General features: G+C 39.5%; 1 protein-coding gene across 3 annotated transcripts in view; it reads left to right on the forward strand.

Annotated features, from left to right (window-relative positions):
- LOC121389633 (echinoderm microtubule-associated protein-like 2) overlaps positions 1 to 25,411 on the forward strand; it is a 75,048-nt gene that overhangs the window by 21,061 nt on the left and 28,576 nt on the right. For all 3 annotated transcript variants that reach the window (XM_041521271.1, XM_041521272.1, XM_041521273.1), the window contains exons 2-9: positions 14,586 to 14,659; positions 16,848 to 17,436; positions 20,252 to 20,429; positions 21,170 to 21,313; positions 22,532 to 22,607; positions 23,058 to 23,210; positions 23,795 to 23,864; positions 24,575 to 24,676. In XM_041521271.1, coding sequence (XP_041377205.1) covers positions 14,586 to 14,659; positions 16,848 to 17,436; positions 20,252 to 20,429; positions 21,170 to 21,313; positions 22,532 to 22,607; positions 23,058 to 23,210; positions 23,795 to 23,864; positions 24,575 to 24,676 — 1,386 coding nt within the window. The remainder of the gene's footprint in view (positions 1 to 14,585; positions 14,660 to 16,847; positions 17,437 to 20,251; positions 20,430 to 21,169; positions 21,314 to 22,531; positions 22,608 to 23,057; positions 23,211 to 23,794; positions 23,865 to 24,574; positions 24,677 to 25,411) is intronic.

The raw sequence follows: 25,411 nt of genomic DNA on the forward strand, positions 1-25,411 counted from the left end.
AAAACCACTGAAATGTCAAGTTTAATTACATTAAAATAACTTGAAAGGCATTTGTGACTATTGACAACTCTATAGCAGCAGTATTGAAATAAAAACGACCTTCCTGCACTCAGAAAAGACAAAATTCCCGCTGTGTCCAAATTAGTGAGATCTAAAGCCCTGTTCTCAACCGTCACATTACCGAGGCCAGTTTTCTTTTACGTTTTTCTTTCTTTCTTTCTTTCTTTCTTTCTTTCATTGTTTTCTTCCTCCCTTCTTTTTTTAATTTTTATTAATTTTTTTAAAACTGATTTTCTACGGTCAACAATTTACGTAAAAATACTTTGATATTGTTATGAAACAATAAACTATAAATTAATATTAATTTATTCATGTTTCGGTTTCTGTTATGACGACCAGTCGGAACACCGGTTCCGGTCTATGTACTGCGCTGTTTTGTTAATAACGTCTCCACTATTATGTCATACTGGAACGGTAAAGTGAGGAACCGGTCTACCAATTGATTTCTCTTTTAATTAAGGACTAGTCAGTGCATCTTCTTGTACAGGTTTTTACGGAGAGAGAATTTTTCTTGCTTCATTTGTTAAACAACGACAGTATGATCGTCAATAAAATATGGATCCATGAGTCTGTTTCCGTTAGTTGCCATGCTACAGTTTATGTATTTTACGTTTTTTGTGTGCGGGCCTCTTCTTTTGTTGACATTATAGAACATAACTGCCCTCCACTTGTGAGCCTTTTTCTTTTTTTCTTTTGTTTTTACATATTATTGTTTGCCATTGTAACCAACATTTGATATAGAGTTTGTACCCGATCCGTCAGTGCCCTCCTCCCCTACCCACTCCCAAAGTCGTTCCTACAGGCCTCTTCTATTCCAGTAAAGGATTTCCTGAGTGGCTGACCTCCTACAGACAATACACTAAATAGACGGATATATTCATAAAATCAACAACTATTTTGCCAAATGTCGATTCGACTCTGTGCATTGTGTCGCTAACAACTAACCGCTAACAACCAACCCACTGTCCTGGACAGACAGGTGTGTGCCCAGGGCAGCGTACTTGAACCTTAATTGGATATAAGCACGGAAATAAAAATTGAAATGAAAATGAATGTGCAGAGATACGGTTCTGGGCCCATATTTTCGAAGCTATCTTAGCGCTACGAAATCGTAAAATCATCGTTGGTTGTGACGTCACTACAGCACACGCCATTGTGACGTCACAGCTCACGATGGTTTTTACGATTTTGTAGGTATGATTGCTTCGAAAATATGGGCCTAGATCATGTATTACGGTTTCGTCGTTCAGTTTTATATACAGTTTCCCATAGACATGAAACCGAACCTCAAACGACTTGTAGTATACCAGCCGCGAGTCACTGGTTGGAACGTGAAAAAAAAACCAATTGGGTCGCCAAAGGGGTTGGACTAAGCTAGATCCCTCCCAGTGACGTTTAATAATACCAGGGCCCCGTTTCACGAAGCGATCTTAGCCCTAAGATTACCGTGACTGCACAGCTAACATAATACACTTACGGTGATCTTAGCGCTAAGATCGCTTCGTGGAACGTGGCCCAGGGCCGTAGCTAGCGGGGTGGGGGAAGGGGGCAGTTGCCTCCCCCAGAAAAAAATATAGAAACTTCAAGAAAATTATATTCTTAACCGTTTTAGGAGTTTTAGACTATTAACTACTCAGTTGCCCCCCCCCCCCCCCCCCCCCGACAAAACATCCTGGCTACGGCCCTGAATAAACATCCTGGCTACGGCCCTGAATACTGGCAAGGCATAATTTTTTTTTTTTTAGTAACTACCTTTCATAAACGTATTCTAGTGAATCGATGCGACGTTTGTCTAGTCAGAACAGGTTTCAACAGCCTGGAGTGTCGGTAACAAATGTCACCATCCTTTTAAATGAAAAAAACTGAAAAAAAGAAAGATTATTTTCACTTCACTTCACGGACTGCTGACGCTATTCAAAATAATCAGTCAACATTTTGAAAATTAATTTCTACACATTATTTCCACATACAAAGAGAGAGATGAAAACCTGTTTTTCTACATTACATCGATATCGTTATCTCTTGTTTTCTCCCCTGAGGAAAAAAGTTCGCCGCGGCACTGAACTTGCCATGGTTTATTCATTTGTGGATGTTTTTCTTCACTAAAAGCGAATCGACCGATCCAAAACGTACTAACCTGATTGACACGCAAGAAAAGATGGGGGAAACAAAAGTGAAAGTGAAAAGTAATAATATATTTTAAAAAATAAAAATAAAACGTGATAGATTTTAAAGGCACAAACTCTAGTTTCAACCCGTAATAATGGACACTAAGTTTGGTTATGTTACAAACCTGTAACACATTTGGATAACGTTACAAGAGAGTGAAACAAGTTGAAACGGTGAAATACCGTTAAAAATAGACTAAAACTCGAATCTATATATCAGAATTATCAAATGTTTGTTTCCAGTAGCCAATGATTAGTAAATCAATATGCTATAGTGGCGTCATTAAACAAAAACAACACTGGTCAAAGGCCGTGGTATGTGCTATCCTGTCCGTGTGACTGTGCATATAAAAGATCCCTTGCTGCGTTAGGAAAAATGTAGCGGGCTTCCTCTGATAACAACGTGTTTGACATCCAATAACCGATGATTAATCAATGTGCTCTAAACTTTTAACTTTTCCTCTTTAAGGCTATATGTCAGAATTACCAAATGTTTGACATCCAAAAGCCGATGATTAATAAATCAGTGTACTCTAGTGGTGACGTTAAACAAAACAAACTTTAACTTTTCCTTTACCAATGCCTTATGGCTATTATGACCGGCCTCGGTGGCGTCGTGGTTAGGCCATCGGTCAACAGGCTGGTAGGTACTGGGTATGGCTATTATTAACTTTTCCTTTACCAATGCCGGCCTCGGTGGCGTCGTGGTTAGGCCATCGGTCAACAGGCTGGTAGGTACTGGGTATGGCTATTATTAACTTTTCCTTTACCAATGCCGGCCTCGGTGGCGTCGTGGTTAGGTCATCGGTCAACAGGCTGGTAGGTACTGGGTATGGCTATTATTAACTTTTCCTTTACCAATGCCGGCCTCGGTGGCGTCGTGGTTAGGCCATCGGTCAACAGGCTGGTAGGTACTGGGTATGGCTATTATTAACTTTTCCTTTACCAATGCCGGCCTCGGTGGCGTCGTGGTTAGGCCATCGGTCAACAGGCTGGTAGGTACTGGGTATGGCTATTATTAACTTTTCCTTTACCAATGCCGGCCTCGGTGGCGTCGTGGTTAGGCCATCGGTCAACAGGCTGGTAGGTACTGGTATGGCTATTATTAACTTTTCCTTTACCAATGCCGGCCTCGGTGGCGTCGTGGTTAGGCCATCGGTCAACAGGCTGGTAGGTACTGGGTATGGCTATTATTAACTTTTCCTTTACCAATGCCGGCCTCGGTGGCGTCGTGGTTAAGCCATCGGTCAACAGGCTGGTAGGTACTGGGTGTGGCTATTATTAACTTTTCCTTTACCAATGCCGGCCTCGGTGGCGTCGTGGTTAGGCCATCGGTCAACAGGCTGGTAGGTACTGGGTGTGGCTATTATTAACTTTTCCTTTACCAATGCCTTCTGGCTATTATGAGCCCATTTTGATGGTCTATTTACCTCATTACTTGTGTCCAGTATAATATAAACAAAAAGGACTGGGCACAAGTTATCTAGCAGGTTTGTTACATTTCCATGGCAAAAAATCATCAGTTGAAAAAAAAAAAAATTGTTTTGTTTAACGACACCGCTAGAGCACATCGATTTATTAATCATCAGCTATTGGATGTCAAACATTTGGTAATTTTGACATATAGTTTTAGATAGGAAACCAACTACATTTTCCCATTAATAGCAAGCGATCTTTTATATGCACCATCCCACAGATGTGATAGCACTTCAGGCACTTTAAGGGCTGGAGTACCTCAAGGCTCAGTATTAGGACCATTATTATTTTTATTTTGTTAATTTGGATGTCAAACATTTGGTAATTTTGACATATAGTCTTAGAGAGGATACCAGCTACATTTCCCCATTAGCAACAAGGGATCTTATATATGCACCATCCCACAGACAGGATAACACATACCACGGCCTTTAATGTACCAGTCGTGGTGCAGTGGCTGGAACGAGACATACCCCAATGGGAGAAACATCATATAAGTGGTCTTGAATGTTTACACAGACGCGGTTGGCCGGATCAACCGCATATCAATACACTGCAGTACGTGATATCAACCATGCGGTATCATAGCGAACAAACACTCAATACAACTGTTCAATACGTGGACACGAGGTTAGCACATGAGAGTTAAATCATTAATGATACATAATAACGAGGTTGTATTAAAGTTGAATAATGGCCAAAATTAATTATTAATGTTTGCTTTAAAAATATTAAATAGAACCCTGTTTCATTTGTTAGCTGAATTTTGAATATTATTATCGAGAAAACTTGATTGACATGAACATTTGCAGGACCTGTAAATACTTACATCAACGTATTTTATTTATTAGTTGATTTTAAATATTTTGTATTGAAAACTCTCTCTCTCTCTCTCTCTCTCTCTCTCTCTCTCTCTCTCTCTCTCTCTCTCTCTCTCTCTCTCTCTCTCTCTCTCTCTCTCTCTCTCTCTCTCTCTCTCTCTCTCTCTCTCTCTCTCTGTGTGTGTGTGTGTGTGTGTGTGTGTGTCTCAGAGACAAGTGATCAAAGAAGAAACTCGATCGATTGGAAACCACTTAACATGTTCAATGTGTGCAACTTATGTGGGGAAGTATACTGAAGTGGTAAACACATTAGTTTTCTCTTTTAAACACAAATGATCACTTTGTATGCCGATCACTTAAAAATAGGCCAATCGTTTAATATTTAAACACAGAAGATTAATTTATCAGTATCCATACAAAATCAATAATGAATTAATGAATGAATGACCACTGACACCCCAACACAAAAATACACATCGGCTGAGAGAGAAAAAATAAACGAGAGAAAAGTTGTGTAAAGAACCGGCCTCGGTGGCGCAGTGGTTAAGCCATCGGACTACAGGCTGGTAGGTACAGGGTTCGCAGCTCGGTACCGGCTCCAACCCAGAGCGAGTTCTTAAGAGCTGAATGAGTAGATGTGTAAGGCCACTACACCCTCTTCTCTCTCACTAACCACTAACAATTAACCCACTGTCCTGGATAGACAGCCCAGGTAGTTGAAGTGTGTGTCCAGGACAGCATGCTTGAACATTAATTGGATATAAGCACGAAAATAAGTTGAAATGAAAATGTGTAAAGAAAATATATTCTGTTATTAGCGATTATAATACACCCCCAACCCCAAAAGAAAAAAGAAAAAAGAAAAGAAAAGCACTACCTATATTAGAATATCTGTTGACATTTTATTTATCTCTGTTATGGACAGAATTATGTGGTAAATTTATAGGTTGTATACAGGAAAGGCGTGCTTGGACACTTCTCTGGTGTAAAGGTACGGTATCAATGATTCCTCTCCCACATCAGAACTCACTTTATGATAAATTTCCATTCGACTCTGCATTGTGCAGAGATACGGTCTTGATCGCGGATGCACAGAACAAGTTTATTGCATAAAGTGTCTCATAACACGTATAGCAAACACAATGAAAAATACAAATTAAATGTAGAGTCAGTGACTAAGTAAGGATAACGGTTTTGTGTTATAGATTATCTGACCAGTATCATACCTATCCACTCTCCCCTCCTTTCTCTTTCCCCTCCCCTCCCCATCCCTCCCCCTCATCGGTACGTCTATGGTACCGGTTCCAAGACAGGTGGAAGAAGAGAAAGAAGGAAATGTTTTATTTAACGTCGCACACAACACATTTTATTTTACGGTTATATGGCGTCAGACATATGGTTAAGAACCACACAGATATTGAGAGAGGAAACCCGCTGTAGCCACCTCATGGGCTACTCTTTTCGATTAGCAGCAAGGGATCTTTTATATGCACCATCCATCCCACAGACAGGGTAGTACATACTACAACCTTTGATATACCAGTCGTGGTGCACTGACTGGAACGAGAAATAACCCAATGGGACCACCGACGGGGTCGATCCCAGACTGATCGCGCATCGAGCTGGCGATTTATCACTGGGCTACGTTCCGCCCACGCACCCCCACCCCCACCCCCACCCCCACCCACCCCAAGACAGGTGGATGCATATTGCTCGCTTATAAACCTCTATTGAAGTAACATTCGTCAATTCAAATCTGTTTTCATTCGGACAAGTTCTGCAGGCCATTCTATTAAACTTCACTATAACTAAGTGGCGGCCATTTTTCTTCTGAAAACAGCTCTCTGAATATGGAATCTAATTGAATGTAAACTCCTTGGGGCACAAAAGTGAACGAACCAGTTCGATAGACGGTGATTTATTGCAATATTCTGTTGTGGTTTGTAATGGCGGCTTTGTTGATATTCTCTGTAGGAAATACTCAATGACAATATTTGTTCATCTGCTCGGTCAGACGGCAAGCGTCCCGAAAAGCATTGTTGTTACAGAACCCACGAAACAGCTAGTATACAAACGATCACGCACTGTTGTAATTTTAGATATCATCTGTGTTCTTCGGTATATGATATGTTTCGCTTTTTCCTTTCTTGTAGACATATAAATCTGTTGGATTGGATTGGAAATAATTTAACGTGTACGTTCAGAGCAAGTTGTTGTAGCGCTCGCCTGTCTTTGGTGCAAGTTCTTGCGTGGGTCAGTTCTTTCGTCCAAGGCAGTACAGTACTAAACCAAATAGCTTCCGGCTGGATCAAAGTCCGAGGTGTACCGAACTTTTGATAGAGAAGTGAACACCATAAGTCCTGTGACCATAAGTGCGTTGGTTGTAAACAAAACAAAAGTTTCATCTGGGCAAAAAATGTATGCAATTTTATTTCATCTAGTACCACTGTGTCAAGCAGCCTTTTTGCTTGAAACATGTATGGGGTACCTTTAAAAAACGTACTCGAATTTTGTGCGGAACTAGGGTAACCATAGACGCTACCCGTTATCTCAGAAATGAGAAGCTTGACCCCCTATTTTTTTTCTGATTCACTTTAAGGGTGAGGGGTGGTAGTATTTATATCCTTGGTGTTTATGTCGATTGATGCGCTGCAGGTAGGAGTTTTAGCCACATATGTTACTATTGTCGTCTATGGGATTTGATTTGGTAGTATACACCCAGAAAGGGAACAGAAGAGGCTTGTATACGACTGTAAAGCGCAAAGGTGTACAGGCAGCCAAATCCGAACACCTACAAATCTATGGTTTGGAAATACATTGTAGTTAAAAGGGGACACTTTGATTTTTAAAGGGGAGTCAAGACTCCCTGGTCCCCTCCCTTATATCCGCCCTTGCCTGGGTACCATGTTTGCGCCCCATATCATTTCGTCCCGATCTCACGTTCCCTGCTATCTTTCAACTTGCCGTCCACCTCCACATCCCAGTCCTTGTCTCTCCAATCATGACGGGTTTCTTGTAGGCTAGCCATCCACGCCACTTGCATATCTACTATGATTTCGTACTATAATAGCGGTGATTTCGTACTATAATAGCGGTGGGGAAAAGTTAATAACCTCGATGTATCAGAATGGAATAAATAAATCCATATACTTTATTCAACATTCCTAAGAAAAAAAAGTACTTATGCATATTTGATCTGCTAAATTGTGAATGCTATAACTCATATCAGACATCACTAAAAGTGTTTTGTCAATATTATCAGTTTCATTCGGCTTAATAAGATAACGTTTGTTGTTTTGAAAATGTAAGCCTGCTACACACAAGACAGATATCCAGCTACTAGAGGTGGGTTAACGAAAGAATAATCAACTGCAGAATTAACTTAAATATAACAGTCGAGAAAATATAATTTCAAAGATAATGTTTGTTTTGTTTCCCGACACCACTAGATCACGTTTATTTATTGATCCTCGGCTATTGAAAAGGAAAGGAATGTTTTATTTAACGACGCACTCAACTCGGCTATTGGATGTCAGACATTTGGTAATTCTAACATATAGTCTTAGAGAGGAAACCTGGAACATTTATTCCAGTAGTAGCAAGGGATATTTTATATGCACCATCCCACATACATGACAGCACAGCACATACCACGGCCTTTGATATACCAGTCGTAACACACTGGTTATTCACGGCCTTTGATATACCAGTCGTAACACACTGGTTATTCAAATTTCATGAAACAGACGACATTCTTTTCTATGAATGAGTAATGCTATTTTGTTTATATTTTGACAGCACACACACACACACACACACACACACACACACACACACACACACACACACACACACACACACACACACACACACACAGGCATATATAAATATTTCAAATTGCACATATAAACAGATTTTTTTTTGTATTTTCCAAAACACGTTTCCTTTTCTTTCTATGTGAAGCCAAACTGAAGTTATTGATTCTCCCTCCACATCTCAAAACTTTTAGCGAAGGCTGGTACGGGGTATAGTATTAATCTGTCATAAATTTGGAACCGGTATAAACCTACCAGCGCGTGACGTATACCATACAAACCCGATCGCCTGTCATTGGTATCGACTAAAAGTTGTACCGCAATGTTTGAATCCTTCACAATGGCTGCTAAATTGAAAGAAACTTCATATCCATATGTTTACACTGACTGAGACAGCCATGCCCTAAAACTCGATTATTCTCCCGAGACCTCGTGTCCCTCTTGTAGCAAACATTACGAACAGCGATGTTACATTAACACCCTGGTTCGTCAACCTTATAGCAACACCGTTTTCGTATTTACCCTACAGAGCAGCTTTTCCGAAACACAGAAAGAAATAATGTGGTGATGGAAAAGAGAGGTTCTCTAAGAAACGCAAACAGAAGGACAGAAGAAAGGATATGGCTATTAATACGTTTTTTTCAGTTTTGTGTGTGTAACGCCGAGAGATCGTGAGTAATTAGAACCGTGGTGCTCATAATATGTCAGCGGAAATTAAGACAGAAACGTTACCAAAATGGTGGGAATTCAGAAATGTGCATAATGATGCTCTTGGTATGGTGAGGAAATTACGATATTGCTATTATGACATGTTAAGTGTAAATACAAGTAACAATAGTTGAAGAAGAAGAAGATGATGATCATGATTTGTTTTGATACAACTGCGAGTTTATTTTAGAGACGATGTGATCATGCAGTAATGCATTGTATCATTCTCCTGATTCAGCCAGGTGACGGGAAAATGACCTGCTTTACTGGACTTAATCATGTAAATAAAATACAGGAACACGCAAGAAACTATATAACTGCAGTCATATTTTGAAAGAAAACAAAAAACTGACAATTCATTTCTTGTTTTCTTTTATGGTGTTTGAACTGTACTCATCAATGTTGTTGTTGAATTGTTATAATCCGATATATACATATGTATATAAAAAAAATCCAAATACACATATTTTTTACACAGGAATTATATACGAAAGGAATGTAAATAACCGTTTGTTTAATCACACCTCAACACAAGTTTAAAACTACGGCTATTTGGAGTCAGCATACAATTATTGTGACACAGTTTAAAGAATACAAGAAGAGAGCGGCTACTGATGTATTTTCTCTATACAGTGTTCTATTATTTATATATTTGTTTTACATGAAAATGAAACAAGTGCGTGGGTATTCCATATATGTGTATTATAGCAATATATATTATACGAAGGACTAGCCATTGTGTCGTAGCCTATATATTACAATCACGTTACCATATCAACAGAACATAACAGATGTATAATGTTCATCAATGGAGTCCCCCCCCCGGGCATCGTAACAAAAGAGGAAAATAGAAAAAAAGGAGCTCAAAGTAGTGTGACTGAAAATACTTCTGTTGTAATTCAAATGGCACAGAAATAATGGAATATACGTTTTGCTAATATGTGAATGTGCGATTGCCATTTTCCCTTATTCAAAGTGCTGAAGTATTTTGCATTGGAGTTGCATGGCTAGCTATAAAGGGAGACACAATTCCCGCTTAAAGATTTCCGTGTAATTTAAGGGGGATCAGGAATAATAGATTGTGAAGGATGATGCTTTGGAATTGTTTGACTAGTAAGAGGACACAATTATTTGACATCCAGGTCAACCTTAAACTTTCCATGTACTTCTAATGGTAAACAAAAATAATAGATCCTGAAGGATTGTAAATTAAAAAAAATGTTTCGGCTGTTTAACTATTGAGCAGCTATAAAAACAGAAATGTTAAATGACCAGAGCCTTTATGGACATATTGAATAAAGACTAAATGATTATAAATAGAAGAAAAAAAAGCTGTTATAATAATGAGTAGATATAAAAACAGAAATGTCGAAAGACAAAAGCTGGTGAGTATTGAATCAGGACTGTGGATGACTGTAAATTAAAAAAAAGAATTTTTTTTAGCTGTTCAAATAATGAGTAGATATAAAAACGGGAATTTTGAAAGACGAGAGCCTGAAGGACATTTTGAATCAGGACGTTTTGACTCAGTATGCGTTGAATCAGGACGCGAACGGCGCAGACGAGAAATGAGAGAGGCAACTCAATGTGTAATGTTGGCGGGAAATATAAGGGGTCTAGCACCTGATGGAATGTCTAGTAGTTCTGCAGGTTCAGCTTCTCGGAGTAGAAAGTCAAAGGACGCTGCGAGGAAAGACTCGAAAGATGAAGTTTTAAAGGGTTACGAAAGAGAAACGTCTTCCGAGGCTAAAGCTTTAATTCCAATCTCAAGGTACTTGCTGTCTGAATACGGCGAACGTCTTGGATCTGTCCTCACCCTGAACGAATCCCTTGCCTCTGCTAATGGCCGCCGCGATATTAGACAGACTGATTTAGGCTACACTAAGGGTCACGAGGATTATTCGACAGACGAAGAACTGTCGTCACCAGCAGATGACATTTCAGATGAGTATGATGACGTGTCAGTGCGCAGTCTGGACGATTACGTCACCGTACCTGACCAATCGGATGACGAGTTTCGAAGACAAGTCAGAAGCGAAGAGCTGAGACGCTATCATGACATTCGGAAAGAATCCAGACGTAAAACGTCTGTCGCGGATGAAAATAATCCACAAGGACCACATCGTCATGGTCGCCAAAGAATAAACCAAAGACCTTCAAAAACCAAATACCCCCAAACATTAGCAGAAATACTCTTATCAAAAACTCCTCAAGCTACTAGTCATAAATATGTTTCTGGATACCATGGCAATCAACATTTAGACAATCGGATCAGTGGGAGTCGGTTTTTCGATAATATTTACAGCAGAGCTGGCAGAGCCCTGATGCCATATTCGGAATATCTTGTCATGGTCGATGGAGCTCGGACAAAATATCCACAAAGTGAAGCAACGAACAAAAAATACCCCCAAGAGTCTGTTAAAATTGACCAAGCCTACCCTACCGAAAAGAACGGTTTTGTTAACACAAACAGATCAAAGCAAGTTGGGAATATATTCTTTACTCCGAGCTCTACCGAAAGTGATGAATCATCTTCGGGAGAAAGCGATTTCGAGGTTTGTTGCTTCGTAACCACGGCAACTGGTGGCCCCGTGGCTATTAGTTGCAGTGTAGTTCCATCTGTTTGCATTTTTAATGAGATGTGGAATCTCTGTGTTATTGCCTATTGACATACGCGCGAAATTAAGTTCCGTAGACTGGTTTTGTTTTATCTTGTTAGGATACAACTCGTTAAGCAGCCACCAAGTGTAATGTTATCAAGCGTAGCGATAGAAATAAAACCGGTTGATTTGGTCAATCCCAGGCCCGCGGGGAGTGAGTGAAAGGGTTAACACGGATCGCGTAGTCTTTTATCTGGGCCGTACTTATACATGGTGTTTTTATTATTTATTATTATTATTTTTTTTTTTTTAAATAACAGACTTTCTTTAAATAGTTTTATGTTTTATTTGGCGCCCGTCTAAATTGCTTTTAATCACCCTCATCCATTTTTGACTAAGCAATCGATTTTCTTATTGGCTTTAATTTTTTAACTGGAAAAACAAATTGTACTAGTTTCTCTTTACTAAGTATATTGTAAATTATGACCAGTACACTACCACCCCCCACCATCGCCCCTGAACCCTGTCACTGGTTAACCAGAGACTGGGTCCACGAGGAACGTGCCTGAACCTTTTGAGTATAGGGGCACGTTAATAGGTTTTTCCGTATTCGCATTTTAGGGGCAGTTCCAGTCCATAGTACAAAAACCTACAGCGTTCTTTTGTTTTGCTGAAAGAAAGAAAGAAAGAAGTGTTTTATTTAACGACGCACTCAACACATTTTATTTACGGTTATATGGCGTCACACATATGGTTAAGGACCACACAGATTTTTTTAGAGGAAACCCGCTGTCGCCACATAGGCTACTCTTTTTACGACAGGCAGCAAGGGATCTTTTATTTGTGCTTCCCACAGGCAGGATAGCACAAACCATGGCCTTTGTTGAACCAGTTATGGATCACTGGTCGGTGCAAGTGGTTTACACCTACCCATTGAGCCTTGCGGAGCACTCACTCAGGGTTTGGAGTCGGTATCTGGATTAAAAATTCCATGCCTCGACTGGGATCCGAACCCAGTACCTACCAGCCTGTAGACCGATGGCCTGCCACGACGCCACCGAGGACGGTTTGTTTTGCTGAAGAATACTACATTACTAGTAGTGGGGCTACTTTGGCCCTATGTAGGACAACCTCTACTATTACCTTTTCCTGATTTGTTGTTATCACCTTCAAGTTATTTTAGCCTAGATACGACCCTGATTCTTGTAGTATCAAAGAAGGAAGTGTTTTATTTAACGACGCACTCAGCACATTTTATTTACGGTTATATGGCATCAGACATATGGTTAAGAACCACACTGATATTGAGCTACTCTTTTCGATTAGCAGCAAGGGTTCTTTTATATGCACCACCCCACAGATAGGATAGTACATATCACGGCCTTTGATATACCAGTCGTGGTGCACTGGCTGGGACGAGAAATAGCCCAATGGGCCCACCGACGAGGATCGATCCCAGACCGACCGCGCATCGAGCGAGTTGTAGTACCAATCAATTCGCACCTATCTACCTACTTTGCAAGTTTCTGTCATGACTCGTAAAATTTAGAAATAAAAATGAAAATGAACTTTTATGGTACGGACAAACCGCATAGAAAGGTGATTTATAAATTATGAATAGCCAACGTAGTTATGCATTACCATGGTGATGTATGTAGCATTCAAACAACACAGTCTCTTTGGTCACATGTTGCACAAATTTAACGGAACAGACCCTAGTTTTTAAACACTAAGGCATATTTTTAAACCTAGACTCTAGTTTCAATCCGTTTAAATGGACACTAAGTTTGGTTAATTTACAAACCTGTAACAAATTTGGATACAACAGAGTGAAACAAGAGTTTGTGACGTTGAAATACCCTTAAAATAGACTAAAACGCGACTCAATAATCCTTACTTCTCAGACGCACGTGCGTTTTTAAAAACATGAAAAAAGCATTTTGTGACATTAAAAACACCAGGATGACCAGAGACACTTCGGTTGTACGGACATTGATAATCCAAACAATACAATATAAGTAATGTTTGATTTCAGTGATCATAAACGGCTCTATCTGTGAAACGTATGTCCTAGTGTTTAAGAACTAGAGTCTGTCCCTTTAAGATGTGCACAAATTATTTATCTTGATATATATCTGGTATATCCCCAGTGAAAGTTGAGTAGTATATTTGTCATAAAATATAAAAGCGTGTTATCAAATGAAGCCACAGACAGGATAGCACATACCATGGTATGTGATAAATCAGACCTGATATTAAAGGAAACATGCCACGTGACCTATATTTGGCACCAACCATGTACATTTAATTATAAACTGAATCACATAACTGATCTTTAATGAGCAGGGCGGTCACGTGGTCCGTGACGTTAGTCACGCGTCGCTCGATCTGAAGCCTTACGTCTTTTTTTCGGAACTCCTAATTAACGATGTATTTTGTTGCATCCATTCATCCTTGCGTCTGTTTTGTTTAGAGCGGGACCTAGTTTAGTCGGTAGAGTGCTCGCCTGAGGTGCTTAAATCGGGGTATGGAACCCTCTTGGTGAACTCATTCTCTGATTGTCTCCCGTCCCAACCAGTGCTTTACGACTGGTATATCATAGGCAGTGCCGGATTTATAAGGGGCAAAGAGGGGAATTGCCCCCCCCCCCCCGACCCTGAAGTGCCCCGGGCCCCCCAAGGTCTAAATCCGACTCTGATCATAGGCCGTGGTATGTGCAGTCATCTCTATGAGACAGTACAAGTTAAAAAAAAAAAGTTCCTTTCTGAAATTTGACTAATGTAGCAGATTTGTTCTAAAGACTATATCTCAGAATTACCTCATGTTTGACATCCAATAGCTGATAATTAATACATCAATGTGTTCTAGTGGTGTCGTTAAACAAAATAAACTATAACAGCAAACTTTGACTCACCCGTGCGTCTCTTTTGGTTACAGAATGAGTCTCTGCCGCCTCAGATGAGCGAGGAGGAGGACGAAAACGTGTCAGACAAGGAGGATGGCAATCGCAGGTGAGACTAACGCTAGGATCAGACTACCAACTGTCACGACGGAGTTGGCCAAAACGATGGTTGCGTTGTAATTTACCCAACTCCCGACTGGTGCGCTCATATTAACAACTAAAAATCAGTCGTAGGGGTTTGATTGCAAACATATTTTATTGTACAAAGAACAAAAGAATTGGCCACAAGTTTGACAACTTACGAGGCCCTCTTCTATATTCATACAATATACTTGGCGACCTATATTACATAGCTGTAAATATAAACTACATGTATACATTCAAGGATAACCAGTGTAAGGAAATGTATTATATACAAAAGAATGTGAAGGAAAGAAAAACAAATATGATACAAAAGATTACACAAATAGTACATCACGTGCAGTTAAATTCGCTATCACATTTACAAATAATCCTTATGGTAATTTAAATAATACTTTATTAATCAAAACGATGAGTTTTTATATATATATATATATATATATATATATATATATATATATATATATATATATATATATATATATATATATATATATATTTGAACATAAGTAAATATTTCTTTATCATTGGTATCGCTTAATGTGCTTCTACCATATAACAGTAATTGTAAATCTATTGGTTGAAACAGCTGTAAGGAATTACATTGAATCAGTCTCTGTTGTTCATATTGTTTACATTGTAAGAAAAAATGGATATTGTTTTCTAATCTGTATCCACAGTTACATGAAGGGTTTGTGGTAAGTCCACATCTGTACAAATAGGCGTTTAAAAGGCTACATCCATGTCGTAATCTAGTATGCAATATATTTTCTATTCTTTTTCCACATAAAAAATAATATGGAACGTTATTTACCACTGGTGGTTACTGCTTTTTTGAAAGACGATATTTTTTCACACTTTTTAATAGCTGGGCTTAAAGTATTCCATAAATCAATTGTTGAATAAATAAATGATGATTTTAATAAGCAGGTTCTAGCAAAAGGTGTAGATATGTCCTCCCGTAGGAGCTAAGTTGTATATGTGACGAGAATCGAGTTGTAAGAGTGCTCAGACTAGCAATTGGACAGTCGTAGAAGACGAGAAATCGGCGCGTTGGCCAATTCGGTCGTGAAAATTGGTAGTTTGAACCTAGCATAATTTACAGCAAGGTCTGTGCTTATTAAACTTAGAGTCCAGGGCCCCGTTCCACGAAGCGATCTTAGCACCAAGATCACCTTAGTGCATAAGGACCGGTCTCGGTGGCGTCGTGGTTAGGCCATCGATCTACAGGCTGGTAGGTACTGGGTTCGGATCCCAGTCGAGGCATGGGGTTTTTAATCCAGATACTGACTCCAAACCCTGAGTGAGTGCTCCGCAAGGCTCAATGGGTAGGTGTAAACCACTTGCACCGACCAGTGATCCATAACTGGTTCAGCGCAAATAAAAGATCCCTTGTTGCCTGTGGCGACAGCGGGTTTCCTCTAAAGAAAAACAGTGTCAGAATGACCATATGTTTGACGTCCAATAGCCGATGATAAGATTAAAAAAATCAATGTGCTCTAGTGGCGTCGTTAAATAAAACAAACTTTACCTTTTTTTAGTGCATAAGGTAGCTATGCACGTAAGGTGATCTTAGGGCTAAGATCGCTTTGTGGAACGGGGCCCAGAAGACTCGAATGTCTAATTATGTCACACGCATGCAATCTGTATGATGTTACCAAGGTGATAAAGTATATAAGAGTATAAGAGTCTATAAGAGTCTTTTGAGTCGAAAAGTTTTATAAGCACCAGGCGACAATTATATATATATATATATACTGATGGAAAGCGTGCCTATGAGAACTGAAAATTTGCGAGACCGATTTATGGGTTACGCAAAAACAAATCCAGGTAACCCATTTTGGTTTTACTGAACTCGTCATGACCATGTAAACGATGTGCTAAATTTAATGCGCGAACGAAAAATAGGTTACGCAAAACAAGGCTTGAGCGAGCAACACGCGAACGAAACCATCGTTCTCGCAATTTTCTGAGGCGCTGGAATAAGGGAATACATATATATATATATAGTAACATCAAATACTGAATAGAGGGAAAAGGTCTATATTTAAAGTTACTTACTCCGTGCAAGTGTTCTTTTAGTGTAGCTCATCTGCCACGTGACTCTGCCTTTAAAGGTAAACTATCACACGGTATCCAATGTTTATATATTTCAGGTTTGAAGCGAGAACTGAACCTCGTATCAAGAACTCAGAAAGCATTAAGGGACGGCGAGCCATCTTCTACCGAAATGGCGATCCAAACTTCAAAGGGAGGCGGGTGAACGTGAACCGGAAGTCACACCAGACCCTGAACATTCTCATGACGGATCTGAATTCCATGATCGAGACGCCCTCTGGTGTGGAGTATATATTTTCCTGGCCGGAAGGGAAGCTAATCGAGTCCGTTACGGAGATTCAAGATCAGCAGGCGTACATCGTGTCATCCGTTAGGAAGCTCAATCGTGACGTCAAATACGGAAAATCCCGAGAGCAGTACTGGCAGACGGGGAAGCCGAAGCACGATGACGTCAAACTGATCAAAGGCGCCGGCGGCATGCAGAATGGCTCGCCGAACTACAAGAAGCCCCGAGTTTTCACGATCGTCAGCAACATGCACCGAAACAGCTGGGAGAAGGTGATACTCAACCCGGACACGAAGCAGAACTTCGAGGACATTATGGCGGACATTGCCGACATGATATACATACCGGAGCCGCCACTGAGAGCCCTGTATCAGATGGGAAAGACCTTGCCCTTTCGCCCGGTTCGTGATCTTTATATGTTATACGGGGAAAGACCTTGCCTTTTCGCCCGGTTCGTGATCTTTATATGTTATACGGGGAAAGACCTTGACTTTTTGCCCGGTTCGTGATCTTTATATGTTATACGGGGAAAGACCTTGACTTTTTGCCCGGTTCGTGATCTTTATATGTTATACGGGGAAAGACCTTACTCTTTCGCCCGGTTCGTGATCTTTATATGTTATACGGGGAAAGACCTTGCCCTTCTGCCCGGTTCGTGATCTTTATATGTTATACGGGGAAAGACCTTGCCCTTCTGCCCGGTTCGTGATCTTTATATGTTATACGGGGAAAGACCTTGCCCTTCTGCCCGGTTTGTGTTCTTTATATGTTATAGGGGGAAAGACCTTGCCCTTCTGCCCGGTTTGTGATCTTTATATGTTATACGGGGAAAGACCTTGCCCTTCTGCCCGGTTCGTGATCTTTATATGTTATAGGGGGAAAGACCTTGCCCTTCTGCCCGGTTCGTGATCTTTATATGTTATAGGGGGAAAGACCTTGCCCTTCTGCCCGGTTTGTGATCTTTATATGTTATAGGGGGAAAGACCTTGCCCTTCTGCCCGGTTCGTGATCTTTATATGTTATAGGGGGAAAGACCTTGCCCTTCTGCCCGGTTCGTGATCTTTATATGTTATAGGGGGAAAGACCTTGCCCTTCTGCCCGGTTCGTGATCTTTATATGTTATAGGGGGAAAGACCTTGCCCTTCTGCCCGGTTCGTGATCTTTATATGTTATAGGGGGAAAGACCTTGCCCTTCTGCCCGGTTCGTGATCTTTATATGTTATACGGGGAAAGACCTTGCCCTTCTGCCCGGTTCGTGATCTTCATATGTTATAGGGGGAAAGACCTTGCCCTTCTGCCCGGTTCGTGATCTTTATATGTTATACGGGGAAAGACCTTGACTTTTTGCCCGGTTTGTGATCTTTATATGTTATACGGGGAAAGACCTTGACTTTTTGCCCGGTTCGTGATCTTTATATGTTATACGGGGAAAGACCTTGACTTTTTGCCCGGTTCGTGATCTTTATATGTTATACGGGGAAAGACCTTCCTCTTTCGCCCGGTTCGTGATCTTTATATGTTATACGGGGAAAGACCTTGCCCTTCTGCCCGGTTCGTGATCTTTATATGTTATACGGGGAAAGACCTTGCCCTTCTGCCCGGTTCGTGATCTTTATATGTTATAGGGGGAAAGACCTTGCCCTTCTGCCCGGTTCGTGATCTTTATATGTTATAGGGGGAAAGACCTTGCCCTTCTGCCCGGTTTGTGATCTTTATATGTTATACGGGGAAAGACCTTGCCCTTCTGCCCGGTTCGTGATCTTTATATGTTATAGGGGGAAAGACCTTGCCCTTCTGCCCGGTTTGTGATCTTTATATGTTATACGGGGAAAGACCTTGCCCTTCTGCCCGGTTCGTGATCTTTATATGTTATAGGGGAAAGACCTTGCCCTTCTGCCCGGTTTGTGATCTTTATATGTTATACGGGGAAAGACCTTGCCCTTCTGCCCGGTTCGTGATCTTTATATGTTATAGGGGGAAAGACCTTGCCCTTCTGCCCGGTTCGTGATCTTTATATGTTATACGGGGAAAGACCTTGCCCTTCTGCCCGGTTCGTGATCTTTATATGTTATAGGGGGAAAGACCTTGCCCTTCTGCCCGGTTCGTGATCTTCATATGTTATACGGGGAAAGACCTTGCCCTTTCGCCCGGTTCGTGTTTTTTTATATGTATACGGGGAAAGACCTTACTCTTTCGCCCGGTTCGTGTTCTTTATATATTATACGTAGCACAGTGGTAAAGCGCTCGCTTCATGACATGTGCATTCTGTTTAGGATCGATACCAGTCGGTGGACCCATTGGGCTGTTTCTCGTTATAGCCAGTTCACCACGACTGGTATATCAAAGGCTGTGGTATGTGCTATTCTGTCTGTGGGGTGGTACATATGAAAGATCACTTTCTACTGATGGAAAAATATAGCGGGTTTCCTCTCTAAGACTATATGTCAAAATAACCAAATGTTTGACACCCAGTAGCCAATGATGAATAAATTAATGTGCTGTAGTGGTGTCATTAAATTAAAACAAACTTTAACTTTAATATAACGCATTCCATGTTATATTGTTAATATCCTGTTACTGACACATTTTGCACCCATTAATTCCGTGCTGTATCTGGAGTGATTTTTTAAGTCACGAGTTTTCTTTTATTATTTCAGCACGTCTACCAAATTGATAAACTTTTTGTGTCATTACAACCTATCCGTGTCAATCAAATAAGCATGAATACCAGTCGTACGTTTATTAAAACAAAGAATATTTTTATTTTAATTTTGTTTTATTAAAGACAGTTGGAGATCACTGAAAATTGAGTAGGAAATACTATTTAATATTTTAGAATATTTTAGATATTTAAAATTTGCATATCTAATCGCGACACGATAGAGAAGAAAACGTTCCCTTTTTATGTGGTATTTTAAAACTTTTGTTTTCGTGCTTATATCAAATTAAGGTTCAATCACGCTGTCCTGGACACACACACATCACCTATCTAGGCTGTCTGTCTAGGACAGTGGGTTAGTGGATAGTGACAAAGAAGAGGATGGAGGGTCTTACACCAACCCACTGAGTCGTTAAAATTCGTTCTGTGTGGGAGCCGGTACCGGGCTACGAACCCAGTACCTACCAGTCTTATGTCTGATGGCTTAACCACGACACCACTGAGACCGGTTTAAAATTTATCAGTTTTGTTTTTTAATTTATTGTTTCTTCTGCTAGATCGAGAGTTTAACGACCCTGTTCAGAGAGTGTAAGGACGGCGATACGTTGTTGGCGTGTGGCGAGGAGAAAATTCCGAATGAGATGCAGCCTAAACGACCAGCCCCGAGTAGCCATTCGAGTGATTCCGGAACTGGCGGCACCAGCCGAAAAAGACCGATGAAAAAACTACAGTTGGGTATGTACCATGTTGCACCCCATCAGTTTCGGAAAAGTTTATTTTATTGGTCGGTTTTTCATTTAGCATCCATGTCATCATCGTGGAGTAGCCAATAAAATGTCTTTAAATCGATCACGTGGTCTACACGTAGTATATCGCTGTGTCAGGGCTGGATCCAGGTAATGTATATATATATATATATATTTACAAATGTATTTGGGGGAGGGGGAGGGGGTGGATGTGACTAACAGGGGAAAAATCACATGGACCAGCATTTGTGACAAGGGAAACCCAATGAAAATTCAAACAACAAACAGAAAAAAAAACCACTTGAATATATTAAGGTTGGACGGTTCCGTCCTCTGATTCCCACCTTGGATTCGCCTCTTACTGTGTGATACCAAAAATATCCAACGGGTAAGAAAAAATATTTATTATCAGACCGAAGTAACTAAATACGTATATCTAGCTTTAATACTGACTGCTACGGCAGTGCATATGTAACACCCCACCCTCCACCCCCCGCCTTCACCCCCAGCCCTAGATTAGGCAGATTGGGTTAATATCTCAGGTCAAGATATAATACATGGTAAGCCATTGATAAGTGTGTACACATTAGTGTATGCAGACTCTTTATTTAATTCTATTTATCCAAAGGTGTTACAGGTTTGTAGATTAACCAAACTCAGTGTCCATTTCCAACAGGTTGAAACTAGGGTCTGCGAGTTTAAATAAAAATGTTCTTCTTCCTTCTTCAGAGTCGAGCCAATCCTCACGGGGTGAAGTGTCACAGATATTTGACGTGTCTCCCACGCGTAACTTACGAGTCGGCTCGCAACTTGTTTCACGCAAGAGCTGGAACGACGCGTGCGTACGAGTGAAAATAAATGGCAAATTTAAAGGTACGGATTCTGGTTTTTGTGTAGTGAAAATAAATGGCAAATTTAAAGGTACAGGTTCTGTGTTTTTTATATATTAGAAATGAATGGCAAATTTTAATGTACGTTTTATGTAGTGAAAATAAATGGAGATGTTAAACTGCCTGTTCTTTTTTTTATGTATTGAAAATGAATGACAAATTCTAATGTACGTTATATGTATTGAAAATAAATGGTAATTAAAAGGTGTTTCTGATCTATGTATTGAAAATGAACAGCAAATTTTAATGTACATTAATTTTATGTAATGGAAATTAATGTCATATTTTAATTTACTTTTTAATGTATTGAAAATTAATTTCATATTTAAAGGTAAGTTGTAATGTTTTTGTGTTTATGTATTAATTGAAAATTAATAGCAAATTTAAAGGTACGTTTTTATGTATTGAAAATTAATAGCATAATTAAAGATGAGTTGAAAATAAATGTTAAATTATTAATATTTTCAAACTAAACGTCAAATTTAAAGCTAAGTTTTAATGTATTGAAAATTAATACCAAACTGAAAGGTAAGTGTTATAGTACATGTATATAAGTTTGAATATTTACCCATCAATCACATTATGACTTTACTAGTAAGACAACAAATTGATAGTTAACTTGGAAATTTTGACGACAACGATAATGCTGCTGATGATGATGATAATGATGATAATGATGATAATTATGATAGTGATGATGATGATGATAATGATGGTGATGATGATGATGGTGGTGATGATGGTGATGGTGATGATGATGATGATTATGGTTATGATGTTCATAATACTATTTTTGTTTATTCTTGTAGATTTTTAACCCCACAATGACATTTTATGATGATGGTGTTGTTGTTGATGATGTTGTTATTGATGATGATGATGATGATGATGATGATTAATATACTATTTCTGTTTATTTTTGTATATTTTTACTCCTACCATGACATTTTATGATGCTGTTGCTGATGGTGTTGTTGATGATGATGATGATGGTGATGATGATGATGATGATGGCAATAATGATGATGATGATGATGAATGATGATAATGATGATGGTGATGATGATGGTGTTGTTAAAGATGATGATGGTGGTGGTGGTGGTGATGATGATGATGATGATGATGATGATGATGATGATGATGATGATGATGATGATGATGACGACGACGAATATGATACTATTTGTGTTTATTCTTGTAGAGTTCTACCCGCCCACTGTGACGTATTATGAGGAGGATGGTGGTAAACCTGACAAGTCTCTCAAGTTAGACTGGGTGTATCCTTTTCCTTCGTTGTTATCGACGCTGTTAACAGTAGCTGTTTTGTTTTATTTTTGTACTTACGGAAACCAAATTAATATGCTATCTTTAAATAAATAAATAAATAAATAAATAAATAAATAAATAAATAAATAATATATATAATAATAATAATAACTAAATACATTTTAAATACAGTTTTATTTAAATAAATAAATAGATAGATAGATAGATAGATAGATAGATAGATAGATAGATAGATAGATAGATAAAATAAAGAATAAATAAATAACAAAATAAAAGAATAAATAACAAAATAAATAAATAAATACAAAATAAATAAATAAATAAATAAATAAATAAACAATTTTTTTTTTAAAGATGAGTCGGTTTCAAGCAAATTGACTTGTTTTTCAATGTAACTGTGAAGAAGCTACAATTTAATAACGATCCTTGACTGACTCCAGTTATGGCTATAACGGAAATGATCCGCGGAGCGCTCTACTGGTTCTGCCCGACACGGGTGAACTTGTGTACTACGTCAGCTGTGTTGCCGTCTTGTACGACAGAACCTCGGCCACCCAGCGTTACTACCTGGGCCACACAGAAGAGATCACGTGGTATGTAACTGCAGTTAGACCCATTGGCGTAGCCATTTTTTGTCTTTTACTAAGTGGTATCTGCATGGGGAAGGTGGGTATGGTTGACAGGCTAATATAAAAACAAAACTGAGTAGAAGAATATAAGTTTGATTTGAAGAGGGGCATGGTTACGCCAGTGGTTAGACCTATCTATAATGTTAAAAAGAAATAGTTATTTGATTTTTTTAAAAACACCATGTGTCTTAGATTAGCGTGTTTAGCCAAATGTTTTCGAAGAATAGCGCGCTAAGGTAAGAAAATGAAGTACTTAAATAATAATAATAAAAAACCCCAACTAAAAACTGAGTACCATTTCAACTGTTGTTACACCTGGTTCCCATAAACTCTGTGACACCTTGCAGATCGTCGGCAACAAACAAAAATTATTAAGGGAACATATACGGATCGGACGGATCAAGAAGGTGGCGTGCGCTACAACAGCTTGTTCTGAATGTGCACGTAAAACCCTATGACATGACATCAAGAAGGTGGAAATGCTTTACGCTCATTTGCGGTATTTTCCTGTATGTAGACAAACCTCACACACACGCTTTATTTTGTAGCATGGTTCTCTTACCAGACGGAGAAAAAATAGCGACAGGGCAACAGTCTGGGAAAACTGCCGCTGAAGACGTAAGTTGATTTTGCGATTATCAAAGGTTTTTAGCCTAAAATAACTAAAATGACTGGCGTGCGTGCGTGTTTTATGTGTGTATGTGCGCGTGTGCACGCGATAATAATGATTTGTGAGTGGACGCGCACGCACGCACACACACATATACACAGAGACACACACACACACACACACACGAACACACACAGACACACACACAGAGACGGACACGCGCGCGCACACACAGACACACGCAGACAGACATACACACACTCACACAAACACACGCACGCACACAGAAACCCACTCGCACATGCACACATAGACGCACACACGTACACGCACAGACAGACAGACACAGATACACATACATACGCCCACACACACACACACACGCAGACACACAGACAGACATACATACACACATACATGCACACACACAGAGACACACACGCAGACACACAGACAGATACACACATACGCACACACGCACACACACACACACACTGTGTATTATATTATTAATGCTTTTGAATATGCATGTAAATATATTTACATCGTTTCAACGAAAACGTGAAAAAACCCCACCATATTTTGTTACAGTGGGTGTTTTAGAGGTATCTTAAATAATTATCGTTAATATATACATATATAACATGTTTTTGTCCTACACTTTTCCACATAGTTATAATTCTTGTTATTGTCACGTGTTATATTTGCCCCAATCAAGGCACATGTCCGGATCTGGGACGGTCATTCTCTGAGCACGTACTTTGTGATTGGACTGGGAGCCTTCAGTCAGGGAGTTCTCTCCATCGCCTTCTCTCCAGACGTGAGTATTTCTTCTTAACCCTATTAGAGCTCCAGTCTTAATGATTTAAACTCGCTATTCATTATGTTTCATTAAAGTGGCAGACTCTACCAGGGTTTCCACGAGTACTCGCTCAGAGTACTCGGGGCACGGGTCGAGTCTAGCAAGACTCGAGTCCGATCACAGGACTGGGCAGAAAATGGGCAGAATTTTGAAAATAGCAATTAGGGAAAAAGTTAATAGAATAAATAAAAAAAAATAAAAAGGTTACAAGCCAAAAATAAAAAAGAATTGACTGCTCGGCCGAATATTTATATAATTTGGAGCATTTTAGAAGGACAGTCCAAAATTAAATAAGAGAAAGAACAGAGGATCGGACTATTTAATAATATTTAAAAAAAAAAAGAAGTAATTTCGACATAAAATTTTGAACGCAGATCTAAAAGTTTAAAGTCCGATCAATATGTCCACGCGAGTGGCCGCGTTAAGGCCGTTTGGGTGCAGCTTAAAGGGACGAGATGGGTTGCATCCCGTCAAGAAAAAACCCTAGATTGACAGTCGATAGACGTTGAAGGTGTAGTGCTGTGCTGAAATACAGATCTTGAGAAACCGGATCCGTCTGAACGAGAGACATAATGTCATTTGAATAAATTTACAATATACATGTATTATAATGAGTGAAACATTAATCTGTGAAATTGAAACTGGCAAACACCCTTGGAAATATATTATATTAAAGCTCGTCTCTATAACCGT

Source organism: Gigantopelta aegis, chromosome 15 (genome assembly GCF_016097555.1).
Source record: "Gigantopelta aegis isolate Gae_Host chromosome 15, Gae_host_genome, whole genome shotgun sequence".
Taxonomy (NCBI): Eukaryota; Metazoa; Mollusca; class Gastropoda; order Neomphalida; family Peltospiridae; genus Gigantopelta; species Gigantopelta aegis.